The sequence below is a fragment of the Corvus brachyrhynchos genome, unplaced genomic scaffold (assembly GCF_000691975.1).
Source record: "Corvus brachyrhynchos isolate BGI_N302 unplaced genomic scaffold, ASM69197v1 scaffold99, whole genome shotgun sequence".
In the NCBI taxonomy this organism is placed as follows: domain Eukaryota; kingdom Metazoa; phylum Chordata; class Aves; order Passeriformes; family Corvidae; genus Corvus; species Corvus brachyrhynchos.
Window position 1 is genome coordinate 1,579,787 of NW_008239778.1, and position 25,858 is coordinate 1,605,644.

A 25,858-nucleotide genomic window follows, 5' to 3' on the forward strand; every position below is an offset into this window, starting at 1 on the left:
TCTGGGAACCCCCCCGTGTCACCCAGCCAGGGGCCGCCACCGGGGGAATGATCCCGTGCGTGCCCTGTCCCCCGGGAGCATCCCGCTGCCGGTGCTTCTCTCCGGGCTGCTCCTCCCGCCAGCTGGGACAGTGGCTCTGCCCGGTTTGAAGCTGTGGAAAAGAGGAGAAAGCAATTCCAGCTTTTCCTAAACCTGTGTTCATCCACGGCCCAGCACACACGGATGCAGGGTTTGGAAGCCGGGGGTCCTTGTGAGCCAGCACTTGCCACGAGCTCAGCAACACAGAAGGCTGGGCCAGCAATGCAGCCCCTCTTCAGGGGTCTGGCAAAATCTACACGTTAGACCAGTGTTTTCTCAAGCTTTACACAATAACCACACACTCGGGGTTGTGGTTTACACGCTTTATGCTTAAATTTCCCTCCCAGGCACGGGCCGTGGGGACCCGTGGGCAAGGAGGGGCCGTTTGCCATCCAAGGTGACACACTGCACCCGTGTCAGTGTCACAGCTCTCCTGCAGCTCACACACAGCTGATGATCTTGCAGGTTCCAGTGACAAGTCAACAGCTCTGCTTACTCACAGCAGTATTTTGTTTGACTATTTTGTTTTAATTTGACTAAAGCAAAAGGATGTTTTGATTCTGCTTTGGTTCAAGGGGAAAAAATAGGATGTGACTTGTATCTGCTTTTGTTTTCACGCCAGCTTCAACCCCACACCTCTTTTAAAGCTCCCAGGCTCCTTCCTCCACTTCTTAATCATGCCAAAACATGAAGTTACAGAAGCATCTGTTGAGTGCAGCTTGAAGAGAGCTGCAGGGATCCTGTGACACTTTGCCTTACAGCTGGACAGGGATGTAGGGAAGGGAAGCAGGATTTGAAAGAGAGAAAAAGGGATCCACATAACATGGAAAAATAGGGAAATCACTGAGCTACAAATTAAAAAAACATGGGAGAAATAAAGGTTTTGTGGCTGGGCCAGTAAGAACTGACTGAGGAACTGCTGGAGAGCACAGTGGGCAGCTGGCACAGACAGAGGGATGGTGTGAGGGATTCCCCTTGGAATAAAGAATTTATAAAGAATTCCCGAGTATTCACTCGGCCCTGGGAGGAGGGAGAGCCAAGGGATGGCCGCTCCTCACGCAGGTCAGCCTCACGCTTCCTTTCAAAACAAGAGCAGCTCTGTCTGCAAACGCATCCGTGTTTGCGTCGTATCTAGGAAGCAACTGATCCATCTGCTCTTCCACTTAAGAATATGGATGATGAGAAAGTGACTGGCTGGGCTCCAGAAGGAGCAGGAAACTCCCTCCTCTCCTCATTGTAATGTGGGGAAGCGACTGGGAGGGCACCTGCAGCCCCCGGAGCCGCCAGCTTTCCGACCGGGCATTTCCCGGGGCTGCTGCCTTAGTCCTCAGGGGTTTTGGCATTCAGATGGAGAAGAATTCAGCCCAGCCTTGGGGATGCCAAATCACAGCTCTCTGCAGACTTTTGGCTGGGAGTATAAAGATGTTTATCCAGCTGCTGTAATCAGAGCAGTATCAGGAACAGAAATACTATCTCATGGAAAGGTGAACAGACTTCCGGCTTTTGCAGCATTAGGTGAAAGCTCAGAAATGGGAAAAAAAAAAAGTTTCAATCCTCATAACTTCTAGCCCAAAGCTGAAACCTGACAAGTCAAGCCTGTGGCAGAGAACCAACAAAGATTTTAGTAAAACATTCACAAAGAGCATGATAAATAGATCCATACAAGCTCTGGTTGCCTAATCATTCCTGATTCCTTGGGTTTCTAGAGAAAACCCCTTCTCCCTTGAGTTTAACTCAAAAGATCTCAGGGCACTCAGTGAGATTGACTTCCATACTCGTTCTTAAGACACCTCCCAGCTTGGAGATCCAGAGTGTTCCTAATTTAATACCATTTGCATATTGACCTGTAAACACCACAGAGATCTAAATGCCATGACCACAGGTGTGGAGTCTGGAATGGGAGAGGCTGGTTTGTCCATAGGGGCACAGCAAGAGCAGCTGAGCATTGCAGAGAGAAGAGCTGAAGCACCAGCGGATCCCTGTCTGAGGTGAGATCCAAGAGTTCCTAAACCAACATTATGAAACAGCTCTTGTGACGTGAGCTTTCTCAGAGCAGCTCTGAGTGTTTATCATAACTGATAAGCAAATAGCAAGCCCATTACTCCTGTGTGGCAGTTCCTACCCAAGATGGAGGTGATGCACGAGAACCTACCATTAAAAACCTTTCATGCTCTGCACTGAGAACAGGTTCAAGTTGTTCCCTTTCCCCCTCTCAAGAACAGCCATTCTTCAGATGTTTGCTGCTGCACAGCAGCAGGATGGCTCAGTGGGTGCTCAGGAAATGTCCAAAATCCTCATCCAGCTGCTGGAAGGTGGCCAGAGCCAGGACTTTGCATCAGATCAGAGGGGCACTGTCACAGCTTTCCCTCCTAACTCCAGCCTGCAAGAGTCAAATTCTTTACCAAGGCATGAGCAGCTTAACGTTCCTTGGGCTGTCACAATGGTGAAGCTTTTCTGCTCAGACACTGTTTTCTGGGTACTTCATTCCTGCACAGCAAGTTCTCACAGGTCAAGGGACCTGTGTCCTTAAAATGTGTTAGAAAGTCTGTCTTGCCCCATGTCCTGTCTCAAACAGAGCCAGGAACAGACACTTAGAAGGGTGTTAAAGAGAAAATGCAAAGTCTGCACAGACTTCCCTTGGCTTTACCTTTTGTGTGTGTGGAGTTCCTGGAAGTCATTGAGGTCAAGAAGCTGCATCCAGCTGGTGAGGCCTCCCACAAACACACCGATGTGTTGGAGCAGTTTGAATCTCCCTGGTATTTGCTCAGCTAACAGCCAAAACCATGCATCTCTTTCTAGGATCAGGGTGGTACCTGAGTTCCAGCAAACATCATCACCTCGGTATGAAAAGTGGAGTTTTAAGCAGTTTTGGGTGCATTCTGACAGTTGTGTTTTATTACAAGCAACTGCTACAGCAGCATTAGCAACATCATCTACTGGGACATCGTCACACGGGCTCTGTTACCCTGGAAATGGGAATTATCAGTTCTAGATTAGCCAAAGCAGCACTGGCTGGACCCTGGCCTCAAACCCCTGGAGACTTGAGAGTTTGGCTTCAGTCACTGCCCCCATATCTCTCTTTAGGACTTACGGTATTTGAGCAACTTAAAGTTGCATTTTTTCTCAGGGTGAGGTGGGTCTGGCTGCAGAGGGCCGGCATGGAAACTATTTGTGTCTCTGAAAACGTTTAGCTATTATTTTATAGAGGAGTGGCATTTCAGCTCTGTAAGGATCACATGCCACTCCTGCATTGGCATCTCTCTTTTCTCCAGCAAGTCCTTGTTGAGCTTGGCAAGTGCTAGACCCGTTTTTATAAATAAACCACCAGCATTCCACACAGGACTGATTTTCAAAATGAAACTCTCACCACGAAGAAAATGTATTATTGGAGGATGGAGCATAAACAGGGATGAAGGCAGCAGAGCAGAACTGCTCCCAGCTATGCTGAGAACACCCCAAACAACCCAAACTCTGCTGGGATAAATTCTCCTGGTTTCCCACCTCCTGACAGGACAGATCTACTGTCCTTTCCCTTAGTCTGGAATTTTATTACAGAAGTCCTACCAAATTCTCACACAGCACTGGGAAGAACTAAAATCAATTCAATCCTTAATATACTAAATATTTAAAGCTTTTTACTTTCCCATTAACCTCAATTAAAACTTGTCCTGGCAAACTTTAGGCAGCTATGGAGAAAAACTGCAGGACCAAAGGACTTGGCAGATGCAGTTGGAGGGCAATGACATAGTTAAGCCATCATCTGGGTTTATATTTTTTACAGAACTTCCCAGGCCTCTCTGAGCTAATTTAACTCTCAAGGCACCAAAGGCAAGTAAAACAACCCACCAGCTGTTTTACTTGTACAGTAAAACAGTTTTACAGTACAGTTTCTCTGTCCTGCTGATTTCCTGAAAGACCAAACAGCTGCTGAAGGTGTCTTAAAAACCATGCAGGAACTCGGGTTGTTTTACCCCAGCGCAGAACAGAACATAAACAAGTGTTCAGCATCACTGCCAGGCTGGAAAAGCTGAGAAGGTGGAGACAGCTCCAGTTTTGTGGCTCACTTGAAGAATTGTCTACTTGGTAATCCTGGGCAGTGACTCTTTGAAGAGGAAAGTGCTCTTACCCTGGGAGAGAAAGCAGGGTTAGAAGCTGAGCTGGCATTAAAGGCAGCTACAACTGCTGCTCCCAATACTGGAAGTAGCAGCTGTTTGATCCACCAAGCCCTTCTCCAGGAGGGAAAAAGCCAGAGCCCCACTAGGGAACTGGAGGGAGCACAGAGGGGCAATGCTGCACCAGCCCTGGGTTTTCAGCTCAGCTCAGCCATTCCCAACTCTGTGCTCAGCTCTGAGGGCTCCAGGTGCACCCTCAGGAGTTGTTTGTGCAGTGCAAGGTTGTCAGCTCTGCTGGGGAACAAACCTCAGCAGGGACAGAGGCTGTTCTCAGCTGCTGATTCCTGCTTTCCTTCCATCCCATCCAGCTGGCACCATTCCTGCATCTGCCAGCACAGCAGTGGGCAAGAGCACCCTCTAGCCTCTTCCCTCCAAACAGTAACTCCAGCTTCAAAACCATCAGCATCCAACTTTTCTAGGCCAGCAAAACACCAGATACTGATTTCATCAACTTTGTGAAACCTCACACACCATACATTGGATTTTACACTGTCACTAGTACATATATACCTCAAATTGCACTGTTTTAAGAGGAACAAGCAGTGCACAATCCATGATAAATGCCTTTCCCAGCAGAGCAGATGCTTTCCAGGAGAAACCTGAAAAAGGCCCAGCACAGTTACCACGTTTACAGCCCTGGGTAATGCTGATTTGAACCACAACCATGAATATACACCAAGCTGGGGAGGTGGCTCATAAACCTTAACAGAAGCCATTTCTGTTCATTTCTCAGTGAGATATTGCTCAGCTCTATGCCCAGTTTTAACTACAGACCCCAAGAACTTGTATTTATAGTGCTGCCCACTGGAATATTGGACAGTCAGAGGTTCTTTCTCTAAGGCCTGTGATGCAGAGGCAGCACTGACGTGAGCTGACTGGGGCAGTGCCACCTTCTCAGGTTGCTCACCTCTGCAGTGACCTATCTGAGGAGGGGGGATAATTGATCTCCCTTCTTTCCTCTCCCCTGGCTTCACAGCTGAATCCCAAATGCTCACAGTGCACCCTTGTTTCCACACATTCCAAAAGCAGCAAGTACAGCAAAATGTAGCAAATATCTTTTTTTTTTAAGCCATCCCACCTTGGATTTGGAGCTGCTGTGCCCCCTTGGAAGCAGCAGAACGCACCCTGCTGTCTGCCTGCTCCACTCAGGGTGCAGGGCAACCAAAGCAGGTTTGCAGGCACAGGAGGGAAACAGGAAAGGAGCAGGGGACAAGTTTGGGATAGAGGATATGGATAGCAAGGAGGCTCATCACTGACCTGCATGCAGATTTTGTGAATAGACAGAGCTCAGGTCAAAGCTGCAGTGCCACTCCAAACAAGTGCCTATTTACCGCTTAAGCCATACCACAGGAACACTGGGAATATGTAAGGAAATGCATGCAACTCAAGTAATTGAGAAACAGTAGGATTTCACAAATAAAACAATCAGCATTTATTGTTGTATTACAAAACACTTCATATTTTGGCAATATTTTACAGTTTATCCTTTTCCTTCTTAGGGCCTGTTGAAAAGGTATGGGGGGGAAGAAAAGAGGAGAATGTGGAAATTAGGATTAAATTTCAATGTCTTGCTTAAAAAAAAATCCTCCCAAACCACCCCAGTCCCTCCCACCAAAATAAAAATCTAGTTTCACTCAATTCCACTATCGAAAGAGGCCATGGGTGAAGCTGCAGGCAATTTCACTATCAAACGCATCAAGAAGACAAACAAAACATTCACAGTGGTCTTCAGTATGGTCTGTTGCGTTGATCATTTCTGAAATCATTTCTGGAAGGGAAGGAAAAGGTTCTAAGCAAATAACAAATGAAGCAAATAACAAATAGTCCCTTCAGTCAAACATTTCTACAATGACGTCTGTGTGCTGCTCTGTGTTTATAGAGAGCCTCATCCAGAAACATTCACAAAACTCAAGAAACTGAGAGACTCTCTCCAGAAGCTCCTATCTGTAGTTAATATTTTCATGGCAGTTGTGCTTGTACACATAAACAACCCTTTCCCCACAGTCCCTATCAACCCCACAGCCAAGCAAGGGCAAAGGCTCCTCTTACCTTCCTCCCATTTTGCCCCCATAGCCACCTCCCCGGTCCCCGCCTCGGCCGCCGCGCCCTCGATAGCCCCGCTCTCCTCCGTAGCCACCTCTCCCACGGAAATCTGGGCAAAAATACAGAAATATATCAGCTTTTTCAGAAAGATGCAGATGATATGAACACTTTAAACATAGAAGAGTGTAGCTGTTTTTACGCACCTCCTGATGGACGTGAATCTTCTGGTCTGGGCTCCCCGCACTGGTTGCAGGAATTCCTGCGAGCGAAGTTCATGTTGCCACAGGACCTGGAACAGACAAGGATCCCCCAGACTGAGCTGTGAAGATGAGAGCACACATGAAACAGCCCTGCCCAATTAAAATGACACTTACGGGTTAGGACAAACCCAATCACCATTTTTGGGTTCCCCACTTCTACCCTGGAAGCCCCCACCTCTTCCATAGCCACCTCGTGAACCTGCAGACAAAATTATAATCAGAATAAAATTCTGTGAACTGCACATGAGAAACAGGTATCAAAAATTGTCACTGCCTTCAGACCCCAAGTGACAGACAGACTTTTCAGGTGGAAGAACTGTTTAATGCAAATATATTCCCACTATTTATTACAAATTCTTTTTCAGCAGTAAAGGGAAACCTGATCTGCTTGAATTGCCGCTGGGTAAACATAAACACACTACATGCATTAATAAAATTTCAGAAAGATTTAACAAGGTTTAAGATCAGTCACATATGGCCAGATTTAGTCATAGAAAAAAAAAAATTAACAATAAAAAAGTCTGTCTGGATTAATCCCAGGATGCCTCTGACACAGACACGGGGACAACATTCTTGCTTTCTGCATCACAAGATTTGGAACTTTTATACCAGCTGAAATTGCTGAAGAATCCTTTTTCATCAGCCTACAGAACTGCCTGGTTTCAGAACTAGAATTTGCTGACAGTCACCGCCCAAAGCATGATTCCTGAAAAATGGTAATGAATACCCCGTGGATTACTGACAGAACCGTATATGCAGAGAATCAGGGAGATTGAGACGTCCTTAATGAAAGGAATCAGACACCCAACTGCTGCTCCAAGTCAGCAGCAGCTGAATTATGCACCCTGCTTAATACCACCTGGAAACAGAGTATCTCAAAGCTTTGCTGTAACAAGCAAATGGTCACTGGGAATTCCCCCCTATATATGTGGGGCTGGTACAGCTCAACATTATTGTTACACTCTCTCTTTAAAAGCAACACTGAGACAAAATCTGGAGACTTTCCAGTTCTAAAAGAAAGCGTAAATTCTGTGCTGTGCAGAAGAGATTACAGATTTCAGTTTACTTAACTGGGTCCAATCCCTATTACTCCCTTTCCTGGCAGAATCCCAAAGGCTCATATATTTGATGAATCACTGCTTCAAAGTCAACTTCTCTTTAATAAATCAATCGTAGTGAAAAAGCATTTAACTATGCAAGAACAAGGATTCTACAGATTTTAGTCCCACCTCGACGGCCGCCACCTCCACCTCCTCTCATGAATTCAGGTCTTCTGGTTGCAAAAGAAACTTTGATAACATTGCCATTGAATTCTTTTCCTGTGGGAGGAGAGAAGGGATCAATACAGCTCCCAAGAACACAGCAGCAAGCCCAGCAGAACAGAAGTGATTTGCACACACAGACTGAACACAAAACTCTTGAGACACAGGGAAGCTGCAGGTTTTGAAAGCACTGGTCCAAAGGTGAGACGGAAACACTGAGGTACTTGTTAAACTCTCCACAGACCCACAGATATTTTAGCTTAAATGAGATCTGTAAGTTGCAATTTAAAGACATAAGAATGTTTAAAAGATTTTTGGCTATGCTCATGGAGAAGTAGTTTGGATGTCTGAACTGTCTGTAATTCCACCAAGGCAACAAGGCTTTTAGTAGCACTCAACAGCCAGCCCGAAACTTAACTCCCAAGTGTATTTAAATAAAGTTCATGGTTTTCAGAGACTGGCTTCTTCACAGATACAATGTTTATCACAGACAAACAGAACTGCACATGGGCCTAATATAGTCATATTTGCTTTACCCTCTTAAACAAAAATCAATTTGCATTTTATTAGCAAACACAAACATTAGACAAGCATGCCGTGCCAATTTTTTTTAAGCAGTATCATTTCACACCAGATGCAGAGTATGTCCTTTGGTTTCTACCCAATCTCTCTAAAATTCTGTGAACACACAAGGTGACAGGAGCAGGCACTTTTCCCTCACCCCCTCAAGTTTACTACTACAAGAGTGCCACTGTATTTCCTGAACTCTGAAGAGTTTTACATCAATGTATTTCTGGGATAAATCCATAATTTTAAAACCTTGTTCTTCACTGTGTATATACAGAGCACTCAGCACAAGATTGCCATAACCATCCCCAAACTCTAAAAATGCTCCCACAACACTAAAAAATATCAATGCAACACTGTAGGGAATCCCTCCGGCTGCTAACACAGATTACAGCTCTGTTGGTCTAAACAAGAAGTGACACAAACACCACCTCTTGTACCTTGTGCAGGGGTGACTGAGGTACAGCAGCAAACCCTCAGTTTCATTGTACATTTTTGGTCTAAATCACTATCTGCTGTTTAATGAAATGAGAGAAATCCAACACACACAAGAAACCATGAAATATAGGTCTTTGTTTAAAAATACCAAACAACCCTAACAAAAAAACCCCAAAACAAAACAAAAAAATCCCAAGCCAAAAGCTAGATAAATAGCAGCATTGGGCCCCCAACAAGGTAATTGATTTGCTTCTTCCACTGCCTGTTAGATTCATAAATAGCCAAAAGAACAGGTAACTCTCACCCACCATCAAACCAGTCAATTGCTGCTTTAGCAGAAGGAGGGTCATCAAAAGATACCGTGGCTTCTCCCTTTGGTTTGCCGGTATCCTTGTCTGTGTAGAGATTTATCATGGGTTTGCCAGTTTTTTTGTTAGTCTGAAAAGAAAGGTTGTACACTTGGCATAGCAGGAACACCGGTGAAATCAGTTCAGAGCACAAACTGTAACACTAAGTATCTTTAGTGAGAATATTTTCTTGGAGCTGGCCTGCAGAAACAGAGGGATTTGACTGAAGGATACTGACTTGCTGTTCTCCATGAAGTAATGATGGGCACAATTTTAACAAAAAAATGAGGTCAAGTGCACAAAATCCTAATTTAGAATTGCAGAAACAGAAGCAGCAGCCACAGAACAGAGGCACATGTGCTGCACTATGAGGGTGGCACAATGGATAGAGTGTCAGGGCTATAAAGACTGAAGAAGAGACACAAAGCCATCTAAATGTCACTAGGACAAAGGTGCGAGTGCTGCCAGCTTACAAACGAGCTGTCAGCTGGGAACCCAGATAAAATATTATCTACAACTGCTGGGGAGTCAGAGAGAACTCTGCTTTGAACGATACCAGTACATTTCCAGTACAACAGCTCGACCAGTTCTCTTCCTTCTGACCCATGATTTCTCATTTCACATACCTTTATGATACCAATCTGTTTGAAATAGTCTGCCACTTGATCTGTTGAAACGTCCTCTCCGAGTCCTTGCACGAAGATGGTGTTGTTATCAGAGTTGTCAGACTCTGAATCTGGGGAAAATTAAGTTACATTTACCAGGTATTTTTGTGGAAGCAACAGCAGCAATATTTTAAGCTCAGCTCTGCGCTGCCCAGTAGCAGACCCTTAAATCCCAGAGACATTTTGTGTGAAATAAAAGAGGAGCAGGGAGCTTAATTTTGAGGTTAACACCATCAGCTGAGTACACCAGACAGCTGACCAGCTGCCTGCCTCACACCCAACTTCTATGCAGCTGGGCATCCCAACCCACCAGAGCAGTGTGTGTTTTAAATAACACAAGCTTAGCAGAACTCTGATGGCAGTGAAAGCAGCTGCTTGGCTCGAGCACATTCAAAGTTCATCAGGAAATTCTTACTTGCTGCATTAACATCCAAAAATTCACATGCACTTTAATTAAATACATTTCTTTCAAGGAAAGCATACTTCAGCTAGCTTTCTTATGAGCCATGGGAATTGCAGCCACATCCATCTTTCTAGACAAACATTTTAAAAGCAGTGACCTAAGAGCTACAATCCACTCCCACTCACTGCTTGTTTCCTTACCAGCATCTGATCTCGGTCCATAATCCCTTTGACCTATGATATGGGTTTGACAAAAAAAAAAAAAAAGAAAGAAAAAAGACTATTTTTAGCACAACACATTCAAATGACTTTTTTAGCAACAAGAAAATACATAAAGAATGTATGCAATGCACCTAAGAGCTAAGATATGAACCAGAGATTTAGAGACTATTTAGATTTAAACGTTCAACAGAAGGTGTCTGTAGGACGTTAACGTGTTCTTTAACTTGCAGCATGTGGCAGTTGCCACACTGATGCTGTGCTGGTGTTTGCTTGCAAATGCTGGTTGTCACATCACCAAGCAGTTTCCCACTTTTTTTTTTTTTTCTACCTCTAGTACCTTTCTAAGAAGCATTTGTAACAAAAATTAAAAAAAGAAAAGAAAAAAAATAATCCGGTGAACGTCACTGTCTCCACAAATTCTTTCATGCAATTTGACAAAGTAGAAATCCAGTTTATTGCTACAAGTTTGGCTATTACAACTCGTGAACACACCAGCCTCACCAAAACTCTATAATGCTTCTACTAGATAGTAACAAGATATTGGTGGCTTTTAGATTTATAAAGAATTTCCACTGAAACATTTTTGGATACTCGGCACTTACCACCGTAATTTTTGAAGCCACCACGGTCACCACCACTGCAGAGGAAAAATTGAAGAAATGATTTCTTCCTTAAGTCTCTACGTGCTGAGCCCAAGGCTCAATCTACAGTTAACTGATGACAAGTTGAGAATTACTGTCTGGCAGCTAAAGCACCATCTCTACGTTCTCCTCACTACCCATTCATGTTCAAAGATTAAATTACAAAGAAAAAAATCTCTCAGGGTGCTGCACTGGAGAAGAGAAGCCCTAGGGAGTATTTTAAACTAACCCATACGCATGTGGTTGGTTCAATACTTTCTCCCCATCCCATCAGCCAAAATAACAGCTATTCAGAACTGGGGTTTAAACAAAAAAACGTTATTTTCATGAAGATTAATGTGGGCTTTAATTGTAGATGTAATTGCTACTTTGGAATAATTAGTACTTTAGTACTTTCCCAGAAGTCAAAAGAGCTAAAATTATTCTCCATTGTTATGCATTTATAATACAGGGGATGAATTAGCAGAATGAGCCATTCTCTGAGCAAGGGTCTGTGGGAACCTACTGTACTACAGCACTTGGCATTACAGAGAAGGTGTGTGTATGTGAGCTTCAAAAGCAGAGGCCGTGAAGTTTTATTTCATTCATTCTGAAACCTGTGGCACAAAATGTAGACCAAGTTAAGAGAATACACACATCAATTTTCAAAGGTTAGAAGGGGATTTAAAACAGGTTGTTATGCCTCCAATTATGTGCATGAAAATAAACCCTCACTCTTTTTTCACTGGAAAGGTTTGTACTGGAAGGATTTTTCACAACAGCATTTTTATTTGCATCCATGATACGAACACGAGATAATCAATATTCAGAGCCTTCAGGAAAAATACAACCACTGGATTTTTTTTATAAAGTCAATAACCAAATGTCAGAAGGACTATCTCATACTGCCACGTACAACTGCCTGCCTGTCCTCCTCATCATGAGGGACACAGCTGCCACCTCAAAATTAGGCAGGATCACCTAATCCCAAGAGCTTTCTGAGTATGATAAAGGCAGTGCAAGCTCAAACCCTGATGCAGAGAAGTATCTCCAATCTCTGGAGTTATTCTGCCTCTTCACCAAAGCACTTTATGACTAGAAATCACTCCAGGTGTTAATTCCATCTGTCTGCTCACACGTCAGAGTCCAAACAGGGCATAGAAGCACCCAGCAAAAGGCAATGAAGAAAAATTAGGGAGTAATTTCTTTGGCACCCTGTCCATCTGTTACAGCAAATGGAAAGTCATGAATGGAAGCTGCTGATACTTAACATTTATGAGAGAAAATCTGCCCAAAGCGAGGACCAAACAAGGTTCCAACAGGTTACTATTAAACCTGGATTAAGAGACACTCTTTGGAGGGTGACTGACCTTTTGGGTCACCTTTTGGCACAACAGATAATATCACTTTTACTGGGACTTTTCTTAAAATAAATTTTTGCTGCAGATTTTATTGCTGTTCCACAGAAAAAATCTGAATGCTAAATTGCAGTGTCATTTATTCATTAATTCACTCTGCTCATTAAAGATTTTATATGCAGCATCAGTGCAGGTCTTTACTCGAGGCTGTCTGTTTTCAAGGACTGATGATTAAAAACACAATGGTGATGATAAAATTTATTGGAAATACCTTTCTGCCACCTCCAATTCACTTCAGCTAAAAAAACCCCACTTCATTATGACACAACAGTTTTTAGTAGGATGCCTGTTTTTCTGGAATTTTAACTCAGAAATAACAACAGTGAATAATATCAACCATCTAAATGTTATGAGAACTTTCCAACCCCAGATTACGGTGCCAGCTCATCAGGACCAGAACAAATATGTTTTCTGATGTGGAAGTGTATGGCAGTTAGAAAACCCCAGCCATCTAAAAACTTACACAAAGTAAGTTTGTGTCAACACATCCAGGATTTTACTGGAAGTGAGGGTTTTGTAGGACGCTGGGGTGAAAATGTGTGCACCATGATCCTGAGGAGCTGAATACATAAAATGTAAAGGAAGTCTAATGCCAATTCCTAATTCTGTGATACAGCTGCTCTGCACCCTGCACTAACAAGTGCAATCAATAATTTTAAAATCAGTTTTTTAATTAACATCTATAGAAATACATTTTTGCCCAAGTATGCTACAGCAGGTTATCTTCTGCTTAGTCTTACATGACCAACCCAACAATAACCTGGAACAATCTGCTGATAGATACCTTTGATGATGGATTAATGCTTTCCTACATTTTTAAGTGGCATTTGATATGTGATTTATGGAGTGGCAGTTTTTTTACCTTCCTGCAACTGCTGGGCAAAGCTACCCAAGATTCTCTGGAATCAGGCAGATATCCTGCAGCAAGTCAAACACAGAAATTGCAAGCAGCTGATGCCACAGTCATGGATTTACCCCTCACTGAGACCCAAAATTCAACCTCAGCAACTGAATTAGTCCCCAAATTATCGTCATAAAACATGTGGAAAATACAACTGCAGCATTTCACAGCCCATTGCTTTACCAGGCCTGCACACAGACCTCAGAGATGGGTGACCAGATGGATTTTGGAGTCTTAATATCCTATGTTAGAAACATGAACAGGCAGTTAAAACTCAGCAGTGACACCAACTAAGATATTAAAGAAGAGGCTGAACTGCAGGCAGCCAGAATGTGATCAGGCATCACTCAGTGTGTGTGAACTTGCTGCTATGAAAGAGAAGTCCTCAGATGTTCTTCTCTCCTATAATTCACTCACAGATTTATCATCACCTGCCAGACTGTAACCAGACTTCATCTGGATATTGCTTAATCCAGCTGGGAACAGCTCTTTAAGTTAAAGCACAGGTTTATGGGGAGCTCAACATACAAGCAATACAGTTTTATAAAGTGATCAGATACTGGCAGAAGCAGCACTAAGAATTCGGGACCAAATTTCAGCCTCCAACACGTATCTGTCTCACAAAGTGTGTCCCTAATGCCTAAGAGTGTATTTTACAAACAAGAAAGGAATATTTAGTGCACCAACAGTCACTGACAGATGGGATTTTTCCCTTGCTTACATTTATTGCCTCTGTTCACGTTTTTCCAAAGTCTCTATAAGGCTGAGCTCAAGCATATCTGTTACAAGTCGAAATATTAATTCTGAACACAAACCACACTTGTAAAAAATATCTGCACTAAGCTGTAGTTTTTCTTTGTATCACATTAATTCCCAGTCCTAAGTGCTGATATAACAATTAAGTTGCATAGGTAGCTTTTGTTTATAGTAGACCACCATAAATCTGCACAAGAGTTAAAAAATAATCTGTGCTGAGCAAAGTCAGGATTTCTATGACAAATCCTAACACAATGGCAAATCCTTTCTAAACTGCATGTCTGTAATTCCACCAGCACAGTCTGTACGAGCAGAGCCGAAAGCAAAGCTTCTCTAACCTGCTTTGTTTGCTCCTGTGTTTCCCACTTCCAGGCTTAACCAAAACAGTTCAGTCCCACAACCACAATAATCAATAATTCCTTGTTTTTCAGATGAGGACTCTAAAAAGCTGGGGTGATAACTTAGAGTAAAACACTGCATTCTCAAGACCTGCTGTTCCTGCTTTCTAACTAAAAGATGACTCTCTTCTACTATGGAAAAAAAGGAAATATTTTACTTCTTAGCCAGAATAAAAATTAGTGAGCTCATCAATTTTTCAAGCTTCAAAACAAAAGCGTAGGGAAATTCTACTAAAATCCCAAAAGATGCAATTCAAGACCATTAAAAAAAAAATCTCAAGGATAATTCTCAAACCTTGAGTTATTAAAACTAAAATGTGAACTTCTGACACACGACAAAATGTGTGTTGTCTATTGGACTAATATCAGCTAAGAAATCTGAACAGGAATTTCTCAAAAGATTATCTTCTTCCCGGTGCTGGGTGACTTTGCACAGGCACAAAAGAAAAATGAGGGCTGAGACCATTCAGTACAGTACATGTCCAAGTCCTTCTGGCTGTCAGAATAAAACCATACCTCGAAAAAGCTGCATCAAGTTCTCTCTGTCTTTAAATGTCAGTCAAGGAAGAATTTTTATTATTAGCTAAGAACCAGAGATTCATTCATTGTGGTCTCACATTTGATATGAATTTGTTTGTAAAGTCAAGGAGCAATTTTGTTGTGGCCCTGATATAACTTATTTACGTGTTAAGTTCTAAGCACTATAGAAGTCAAAGCCTACATTACCATTCCATCCCTGGAAGTGCTCAAGGCCAGGCTGGATGGAACTCTGAGCACCCTGGTCTAGTGGAAGGTGCCCCTGCTCGTGGCAGGGGGTGGAACAAGATGATTTTAAGGTCCCTTCCAACCCAAAACCATTCTGGGATTCTGTGATTACAGCATCATTAATGTATCCCTGCGGACAAGGTTTTTAGATTATTTCCTGATGGCTGTGGAATTTTCACAGTTTAGCATTAAAATGGCACCAGAACAACTGAACATGGTGGCTACTGAAGACCAACCTGATATTCCTACATGTATTTTCCCCCCAAGAAATAAATAAATAAATAAATAAATAAGCAGAAACCCAAGAATTTAACACCCCAAAAAAACCCCTACCCTTAAACCCCACATTTTCACAGGACTAAACACGATTTCTTACCTTATCACAAGTTATTTTCCCCTTCATTATAGAGATTGTTATTTAATTTAACCTTTTAAATTTTTCTAATAAGCATGTCTGGTAAAATACATATGTCAGAATCCTCTGTCACAATTATGCAAAAAGACTGAATAAAGATATATGACACTGTAGTTCCAAAAATTCCCACAAAAAATACCACTAAAGCCAACATCACTTAACAGAAGCAGACAGAATTCCTAACAAATGCCTCCCCACTTCACTGTATTTTCCTCCACTCCTTCATTCACTTCCCTACTTTCCCTTCTTTTGGCTTCCCAGCTCACTGAAGCACCATGATCTACATGGATGTGTGAGCAAAAGTTTCCTTACATTTTGGAAAAACATGGCAAGAGGCTTTATTTTCACAGACAGTAATTCATTTGACTTTATCTTGCAAAGAGCCAAGTTTGTTTCAAAGTGACAAAATCTATCAGCAGTGTGTTTTTTGAAGCTCACATTCATTGCTATTATTGAAAGGGCTTGGCTACAAAGTTTTTAAAAAAACAGTTTTTATCACAGGAATATGGAAAGTCCTCATCCGCAAAGAAAATCTAATTAAAAAAGAAAAGTTCAGTTTGAACTGAAAATTAAAATTAACTTAGAAATTATTTTGTTTGTTATTTTTGTTTATGTGAGGTACCATACATTACAGAATTCTTTGTTATATATATTTATGTTTATTTATAGGCTATAAATTTATGTTTATGATAAAAACTACTACAGAAGAATATGCTTTAAGTTATATTATACAAAACCCCAGCAAACATAAGGTAACACTAATATGCTTTTCTAACTGTGCTACCATACTTAATTAGAAGAGGTAAGAGCCTCCTACATCATTACAAACAAGCCATTAAGTACAATTTGGGAGCATCTCAGAAGCAGACAGATTTTAAATATGATTCAAAAATAAATACCTTTAAAAGTAACCAAGTATTGGATTTATTTAAATCAGATCAGTTCCAACAGAAAATACTGTATAATTATAGAGTTTTTCACCTGGAGTTTAGGAAGAACCCAGAGCTGCGCAGCTTTTTGAAGGCTAAGTGGTGCTGATAAGCAACACCTCAAAGCTCTCTGGAAGCTTCGACGTTCTTGCCCTGCATCAGTGAGCCCCCTCTGCACCCCCAACCACCCAGAGGGACACAAAGGGGAGCCAGTTGTGAAAGTTATTAATAAATAATACGTAATATGTTTAATTCAATAGGCTTGAAAGCCAAGGTCCCAATCGCAGACCTCTGCATGAAATCATCTGCAAGCACAGAATTAAATATGTGCATAAATTTTCTTGACAGTACAAGGCCTAAGGCAATGGGGAAAGGGGTGACAGCATTGTTAGTATTTCAGATCTACCCAAAATAAACGTGTTTAGACTGACAAATCAATAATAAAAGATGTGTATTTTAATAGAAGTTTAAAACTGAAAAAAGCAGCAAAGAACAAGTGATGTTACTACTAAATTACTCCTATTATTGCAAGGTCAAAATACTTCCCTGGTAAAATGTGAGCTACCTTAGCTATGAATTCTGTAAATTGTTCTCAATCACTGGCTGTTGGTTTTCTTGTCACTGAAAACAAGTGATGGGCTGGGACAGTTTTTGTATGGCAACTCATGCAAGTAAAAGGCAGCTCTGTGTCACAACAATCAAATGCTTGGTCTCAATCTATGTTAATCTAAAAGCTGTTCCCCTAGGCAAAACCCATTTCTGTGCAGTGCAGAAAGGTTTAATTTTAGAAATCTTCCAGTTTTGGAAATCTAAATCTGAACCACTTTAGGAATAGACATATAATGAACAAAAATGAAAATCAGCTAAATAATAGGAAATAAGGGTAAGGAAGTGCAGGCACTGGAATGAGATCACTTACCTATATCCAGACATATGACCTCTTCCATCCATGTCATATCCCCCTCTACCTCCTCCCTGTGACCCGCCATATCCTCTATTATCTTCTCCATACCTGCTCTTTTCACGGCGATCATCTGGGAGAATGAGTCAAACCAAACACGAGTCAATTGTAGTGCAAACTGCAGCACAGTGAAAATTCACACCCTGTAATTCCCACCTCCCCTTCATTAACTCTGCCATTTACATCTGAAAAGTGTCAACTCCTAAATCTCCCTGACATTCTCTGTGCCATAAAGGGAAAAAGAAAAACAAACCAAACTTTGCTCCATTATCTCCCTTGGCTTCCAGGGTCACTGAGTATATCAGAATGCAAAAACCACTCTGTAATTACACTCCATTTTCCAAACATTAAACACATATTGTCTAAAATATGCTTTCCATTTGACTTCCATACAGCCCTCCCAGTTTGCAAAAGACATCAGTGAAGACAGAACAAGGATAAATAGAGTGGGCTGTGCTGCTGGTGTGAAGTTAAAGCAAAAGAAAGGCTTCATCTCAAACTTCTCCTTCTATCTCACAATTCACCTACACAGCATAAAGCTGGAATGTGAAGTGCAAAAGCTCTTCATGACTGATCAAGACATGTCACCCTCATGCAGGAAGAGGGTTCAAAATAGCTTGGGAAGAAAATTCCATCTAGAATTTGCAGAACTCGTGGACAGACTCTGCACGGCTGTTCTAACATACGTAAATGCAACCATTTTGGGGCCCCAAGTGTTTTAAATCTCCCTATAATGTTTTGAAAGTTTTAACAAATAAAACATCCCCCAAGAATATCAACACGGAAAAGAATTTAACTATTCATCAAATCAACTGCTTGCAGAAGAAAATCCAACCATTTCACATTTCTGCTCAATTTTATTAGCCAATACTGAATTGAACCCGGGAATTTTACCTTGGCTGTTGTGGCTATAGCTTCCCTTCTGAGACTGGTAGGATTGCTGGGAGTGCCCATATGAGCTTTGGTGCTGGTTATAGCCTGACTTTTGGTCATATGAGCTCTGGTGGCCATAGCCCGACTGCTGGTCATATGAACCCTGGTGGCCATAGCCCGACTGCTGGTCATATGAGCTTGACTGCTGGTCATAAGAGTCTTGGTTTTGTCCATAGCTTGACTGCTGGTCATAAGAGCTTTGGTGCTGACCATAGTTTGACTTTTGTTCATAAGAGCCTCTTCCACTTAAAACAAACAGAATTTGAATTAACAGATAAATGTTCACAGAATAGAGATCAAAAAAACGGCTGAAAATTCATGACATTGCTAAAATTTCCTAAACACAGTTACCTCCTTACATGAGAGCATCACTCCTTTCACATATCCCAGTCCAACACTTCCTTTCCCCCCTCTCCCCAGTACCATCAATGGCTGATGGAGAGCCTGTGACCTGCTAAACACCAAATCCTTCCCTCTAGACCTGCAGGGCAGAGCCTCAGTGCTCATGTTGTACAGCGCAGCTGAGACTTGCTGCCTAAAAAATCCCAAAATAATAAAATTTTGCTTTTACTGAATTGCAACCTCTCTTCTGGGCATTCTACAATTTATCAAGAATTTTTCTAACTGTTATGGTGGCCTGTAACATACCTGTGGTTCCTCTCACTTTAGTGCCATCTACACTATCCCAGCAACCTTCATCAGAAACACTGACCAGTACCACATCCAGGATACTCCAACACAATGCAGCTCTACATTCCAAGGAGTCATAAACCTTCCCTAAGATGAAGATTAATAACTTTATAGCAACCACAAGAGAATCTCACCTACACCACACTTGCCTAAGCTACTTCAGCATCTGAGGCAGAAACTAAAGTATTTTGAAAATCTAGATATATTTGAGAGAATAGTTCCAGCTGGCTTAGCCTTTCATGGCAAGGCATAATACAGATTTATGAGAAATAAATTGCATCCAGGGAACACCACCAGCTGTTACTCATTCCTCTGTTTTCCCCCAGGTACTTAGTTGTGCCTTAGCTGTCTTATCTTTTCAATAACAGGAAAGAATCTCTGACCTCTGCCACCCTTTCTCCTCTTCCCCCTCCATGCTTCCACCCTTTTTCAAAAGATGAGGCACTAGATCTGCCACTCTCCAGCCTTTGGTAATCTTACTTGCTAGTGAAAATATCTCAGAAAAAGGAAAACAAAAATGCAAGAGCCTACAGAAAGTTTCCACCAGCTTTTCAAAGCACTTTCAGATCCAGTGCGTTGGGTCTAACCAATCCCAAAATATCCCATTTGTGTAAATACCATCTAATCTGCTCTCTCCCACTTCTAGCCTAGATCTCAGCTTTAACCTTGCTAATCCCAGTGGTAAACAGCTTGTGAAGATTTTTTTTATTACCTTCACTTCAAAAAAGTCAGCTCTGCTTTAGCCTTTGCACCTTTACCAACAAAGGAAGCATTGTTGAAAGCATCCACTATTTGCTATCTTCCTTTCCCTCCCCTAGGATATGACAGCTACAGTTTTGTGGCCACCCTTTTCAAAGCTGCTATCATTGAATTTCTCAGTTTCTCCATTTGTTACAAGCATACATGGAGGAGTTTCCCTTCAAGGTCTTTTCTTCATTTTCTAGATCACAAACAACCTGTTGGGAAACCTACGTGCTGCATTTTTATTCTGCTGGACATCTACAGAGTTAAAACCTACATTACTATCTTTGTACAGCTCTAATAAATGCTCAGAAAACAAACCAAAACAAAACTTAACTGTGTACCTGCCTTTGTTATGGAAGCCAAAATGACATCTGAGTGAAAGCACCTACTGCTGGCAGATTAAGATATTTCTTAATATTAAAATGTTTTATAGTAAGAACTACAAAATCAGAAACCAAGCAGAGGTTTGCTCAAGTCCAGATTGTTTTACCACCTTGCAAAAAATACAAAACCATTTGGACCTTGGACATGAGAATGAGGTTTAGTACTCAACAGAGTATTTAAAAGAGATCACGTGGGCCTCAGTAAAGCTCTAACACCAGCAGTAACCTCGGGTGGAGGCACAAAGCTTGTAAAGTAGTCAGTGAAGGTATTCTAGCACTAAGTGGCCTTTTAAGTCATTATGGGAAGTTAGGTTGTTATTTTCCAAGGTACTTTCAAAGTTGTATCATTAATCCTCCTGAAACTGACACCAATACAACATCACAAGCAAAATACATTTGCAATAGCACAGAGTGCAGAATTAAAGTGCAGCATGCACATGCACATTTAATTTACTGGTGAGGATATAAACCCACGATGTTCTGAGGACTCAGCTGGAAAACTAAAATGTGCTTCTTAAATGACACTTTTGAATTCTTTCTCTTTCAAGAAAAGACATTCTGAGCCAGATAAGCAGCCTGCAATCTGAGAGCAGCTCAGAGTTTCCTTGCTAACAGCTTATTTGAAGTTAATAAAAAAGCACTGTAAGTTTATACAAAAGAATGTGATTGGAGAGGTATTTGATAGGTCTTTCTCCTAATCAAAACACTCTACCAAGTCCAATCTTCATTGTAGCCACTATCCAAAGACTTTCTAAAGTCTATGTCCCCATACAGCCTGACTTCAAAACAACTGCACCCATCCTTCTTATATAAAGAAATATTCCTCCTTTACCTCCTGTCTTTCAGACCTAAAAAATGTTTCAAGGATGTGGATTTTCAAATATTTGTCTTTTTCTCAGCAACATTAACAAGGAAATTTGTTATAGCTCTAGTTAAGAATGTACAACTACTAGACAATATTTTAAACAGATACTGGTAAATTTGGCTTCCTTACCCTCTAGATGACCCTTTCTGCTGCCCCTGGCTGCCATAGGACTGCTGGTTGTATGAGCTCTGATTCTGATTTTCATAATTGGATTCATCATCGTATCCCTGGGAATCTTGTCCATAACCTGGAAATCGAGGAAGAAAATTTTTAGTCAATATTCACCTTTTAAATACTGCCAATGAATGTAACAAGCTAGCCAAACCTGATTGATTTTGTCCATAGTTCCCATGATAGCTTCCATAGTTCTGTCCATAGGAGGAATTGTCTCCACTCTGCCCATAACCAGAATATCCCTGTAATTTCAAGAATGTACTCAAATAAGTGTAACTTCCACAGCAGGTAATTACAGTTTTCCTTGGCTAGACACAACTGCAAACATCAAGCACAGATGAGACGGGAATTCTTCCTGGCCCAGGAACAATTATTTTCACTCAAGGAACATCTGCTTTGAAAGCCACAATGTTTTTTTCAACATACCTGTCCTTGTCCATAATTCTGACTGCTCTGATTGCCATAGGATGAGTAGCTGGAAGAGAAAAATGGATTTAGGAAATGCTTAGAGTGCCCTTCATACAGGTTGGAAAGTAAAGGTATTTTTGGCATCTCTAAAGTTTCTCTTCATTCCAAAATAGGTGTTTAATCCAAACACTGCAGTTCCAGGCATATTAGAACTGCATCAATGAATTAATGGTTGACTGTCAGAAGCCAGAAGAGTTTATTTTAATTTCTGCTGTGTTTCAAGCATAAATTTAAAGCACATGAAACCTGGGTTTGCTGTAATTTTATATTATACTTACTCATTATTCTGCCACTTTAAGCCTTCATGAACTGACAAAAGAAACACGTGCTGAAACTCATCATATTTAGATACAAACCCAAACTCAGGCAGTGCTACATGCACAGAACCTTATGATTTTCATTAGCACAGACAGCATTAGCTATGATTTTTGTACTTCCATAAAAACAGTTGTCTCACTGATTTAAAACAAGCCCTGCAGCCTTGGGCCATATAATAAATACAATAACTTTTGCCTAAAATCTTAGTGAACAGCTTAAGGCAGTCACATGAAAAGTATTTCTCTATGTTCATGACATTGCAAAAGTTCCTACTATTACAAGATATCATTCCAATTTACACCTGACTATTGTCTTCTCTTCAGGAATGTTTTCTCTGTTTTATAAGACATCTTGATAAAGGCCCAGGTACAAGCTTTCCGCATCCTTAACTCCAAAAACATATCAATACTGTATCCTGAACAATCAGTCATCATGCTGGGAATACTAAATGGTCTTTTATTTTGCAGATGTAATTGCTAACAGCAAAACAAAAATCCTCACATACCTCTGCTGGCCCCCAGACTGACTGTAACTTCCAGAATCTAGAAAAATAAATAAGTCATATTGAGAATTTCCAATGAACATTTTAGTCTCTACTTACTGTAAGAGGAGAAAGTTTGGGGAGAGGGAGAAAGATTGAAGTATACTGGATATTGCAACTACTTTCCTTGCAGAATGAAGCTTCCTCTTAATTAACAAAAGAGAAAATGTTAAGGCTGGAATGACAGCAGCAGAGGGTGTGGGGGATACAACACAGCCACAGCCACTTGGAAATGTCCCTTTTGAAGGATCTGAATTCTGTTTTCAAGGAGTCTTTTCAAATACCCGGAACTGTACAACCCCTCTAATGGCTATAGAGTACAGTGTCATCATCAATGAGCAGAATGCAGCAGCTTAATTAATCAAGCAAAGCTAAGTAGGTCAGTGCAGCTGAACCCGTTTTTGGGATGCTCTAAGAAAGCTCTGCTGAGCTAAAGGGCACAAACACAGGCAGAATGTGAGACGAAAAATCAGGGATGGAGGAGCCATGACACTTCCCTTTGCCCATACTGCAAGAGGAAAAACCCAACTGAGAGCTCACCAGCACGTGAGAGATGCAGGCACACAGAACACACACACACTGCTCCATCAGCCTCACATCCATCCCAACTCCAGCTCTGCAGAGGTTCCTCACATCCCACTCTGCTCTCTGCCCTTCCAGCCTCTGCACTGCTCAGCTTCCATCCATCTCATTTCCTGGTCAGGAGCCTCTATCTGCTTGAAATTGCCACCTTCTTGTCAAAACCCAAACACTCAGGATAAGTCCTGCCATTTTTCTTTTCTAATTGCTTCAAGAATTTGTATAAATACTCTCGTGCCATGGTCTCGTAAAATCTATCAGGAACTTCTCATCCCCAATTTCATCCTTTCCCCCACACTCTCCAGCCTCTCTACCCAGAACTGCCTAAAATGCTTACACCGAGAATTAATTACAAGGCAGGGTAAATGTCATAAATGACTGCAACCATTTTCCAATCAAAACACTCATCAAATTGCTGAATCTGCTCATTATACCTCCCTCAGCAGGTTATAAATCCAACCCTGCCAGTGGTTACACAGACACTTAACCAGAGGTTTGATGAGGGCATCACCTGAGGTGATGGATGTGAGATGAAGGGGGGTTATCACCCGAGATATTCAGACACGAAGCAGCATTTTTAATGGTGAAGTATCTCCTCAAAGAAACACAAAGTATCAAATTTCATATTTGGTAACAAAAATTAACAATAGCAAACAAGAAATGAAAGGTTAAATCTCACAGGTCCTATAAAGCAGTTTCATTTAGATGTGAATTTCTCCTCCTTCTGCACTGCTACACAAATATTTCATTGCTTTTTCATATTGAAAGCAATTAAAAACCCAACGCAGATCTGCAATTCAAGTTTGTTTTTAAGGGGTAAAATTTTTACACAAATTCCATTTAAATGATCCTGCAATTCAAGTTTGTTTTTAAGGGGTAAGGTAAAATTTTTACACAAATTCCATTTAAATGATCACAAAGATTACTATTAAATAGGTAACCACATTGAGAAACATGGTTGTGGTTTAACATTTATATGCCATTAATGCTGCTGATTAAAGAATTTTAATGGTTGTACCAGAAAATTCTTGAGTAAGGATGTAACTAGCTATAAATTTAAGAACTACATTTAATCTCCTTAGCTTCTCCTTAACAAAACTTCCACCAAACCACAACATTTTGGGAAAAAATTGAAAGCAACCAGATAAGGAACCCGTAAAATACGAAAACACATTGAGGAATTTCCTTTATTTGTACATTTTTCTACATCCTCTGCTGGACCTCTTACATACTTCTGATCAATTTATTTTCGTGGGCTCAATGGGGACAAGAGTCTGTAAGGATTTTTGGAAATAACAGTTTATTCTGGAAATTCCTATGCTGAGGTTTTGTTGTTTTTTTTTTTTTTGAATGTTTAAAAAGTTAACGGAAAAAATCCTGTTGATGAAGTGGGACATAGCAGCCTAATCACCTTGCACTAGTCAGGGGGTTTATTCCTCGCAAGATAGAACAATCTGCTGTGTACATTTGAAAACTGAGGTTCTCTTATGAAGTAATTCATATAAAGAAGCAGCATTGCCTCTCAATGTCCTCAAAAGAAAAAGAACCTCATGTCTGAACATCAATAAAAACAGAGGAGACACTCAGGTGCTTGACTGGTCAGTAGCTCAGGGATGGAGGGAAAGTGGATGTAGTTTACTGCCAAGCTTTACTCATTTAGTAGAAAAAATCATGATTTGGACTCATTTTAGTACCTTTGGACACATTTGCTTTTCCTGGTACATAACTGCTCCTTGCATGAAAGGATTCCTCCAGCACCCCTTGCTTTGTTTGTATTGTCTATCACTCGCACATGCAGCACGAGACACCGCCAAAATGGCTCGACCATAACAAAACACGGCTCGCTCCACAAAGCACGGCCAGCCTTGGAATTCATCCTTCCACTCTTGGGATGCACCACTATCTACACTTATCCAAGGCTTCACAGGGGCAGCACTGCCGGGGGGGACCCAATCATCCACACCTCAAAGGGGATAAGGAAACAGCACTTTGTGCTTGCAGAGGCCCCAGGAGAAGCTGGGCCCTGTCAGGTCACCCGGGAGAGCAGATCCTGCTTCCATGATAAACTAAAGCTCCCGCTGGAAAACAATCCCAGCCAGGGCGTTTTAAAGCCCACGGCAGGGGAATGTGAACAGCACACAGAGTGCAGAGCAGAGGCAGCAGATAGTGGGACACAAAGGTGGCTCCCCTGCTGCGGGGTGGGGAGGGCATGTCCCATGCTAAGGGGGGACACGACCCCAGGAAGGGGGTGCCTGCATTTCATGGGGAGTGCTGATCCAAAGGGGGAACACACAAACCATGTTATGGGGAGGGGCACGACCCGAAGGGAATCCACATCTCACAGTGGGATGGGGTATGGGGAGGGAAACCACAGCCCAAAGTCGGTGTCCACACAGGGGAAGGGCCGTGACCCAAAAGGCCCTTCCATCTCACCGGGGGGAAGGGTATCCCAAGCTAAAAGTGGGGGAGGGTTACAGTGGGGGGCATGAACCAAAATAGGGCCCACATGCCACAAACGGGGGGGGACAGCACCCAAGGCGGGGG

At 41.8% G+C, this 25,858-nt stretch overlaps 1 protein-coding gene across 2 annotated transcripts; it reads right to left on the minus strand.

Moving 5' to 3' along the window:
* Window positions 1–5,658: 5,658 nt before the first annotated feature.
* TAF15 (TATA-box binding protein associated factor 15) lies at window positions 5,659–22,799 on the minus strand. Of its 2 annotated transcripts, XM_008640434.2 has the most exons (15): window positions 22,700–22,799; window positions 21,835–21,883; window positions 21,560–21,650; window positions 21,364–21,481; window positions 18,514–18,797; window positions 17,578–17,692; window positions 11,059–11,093; window positions 10,436–10,468; window positions 9,794–9,903; window positions 9,129–9,258; window positions 7,783–7,872; window positions 6,668–6,752; window positions 6,497–6,582; window positions 6,300–6,402; window positions 5,659–6,018 (listed from the first exon to the last, which is right to left on the minus strand). In XM_008640434.2, the coding sequence occupies exons 1-15, from the start codon at window positions 22,777–22,779 to the stop codon at window positions 5,979–5,981; spliced, it is 1,449 nt and encodes a 482-aa protein (XP_008638656.1). In that variant the 5' UTR covers window positions 22,780–22,799; the 3' UTR covers window positions 5,659–5,978. The 2 variants fall into 2 exon arrangements, with proteins under 2 accessions (XP_008638656.1, XP_017598495.1); XM_017743006.1 differs by lacking the exon at window positions 11,059–11,093 and having other exon boundaries at window positions 21,364–21,650; window positions 22,700–22,736.
* Window positions 22,800–25,858: the final 3,059 nt, after the last annotated feature.

Coding starts and splice junctions, on each gene's coding strand:
- TAF15 (XM_008640434.2), bottom strand. CDS start 22,779: ATGTTCATTGGAAATTCTCAATATGACTTATTTATTTTTCTAGATTCT. Junction 17,693..18,513: donor CTATAGCCACAACAGCCAAG/GTAAAATTCCCG, acceptor TCATTCTCCCAG/ATGATCGCCGTGAAAAGAGC. Junction 6,583..6,667: donor GATTGGGTTTGTCCTAACCC/GTAAGTGTCATT, acceptor TGTCTGTTCCAG/GTCCTGTGGCAACATGAACT.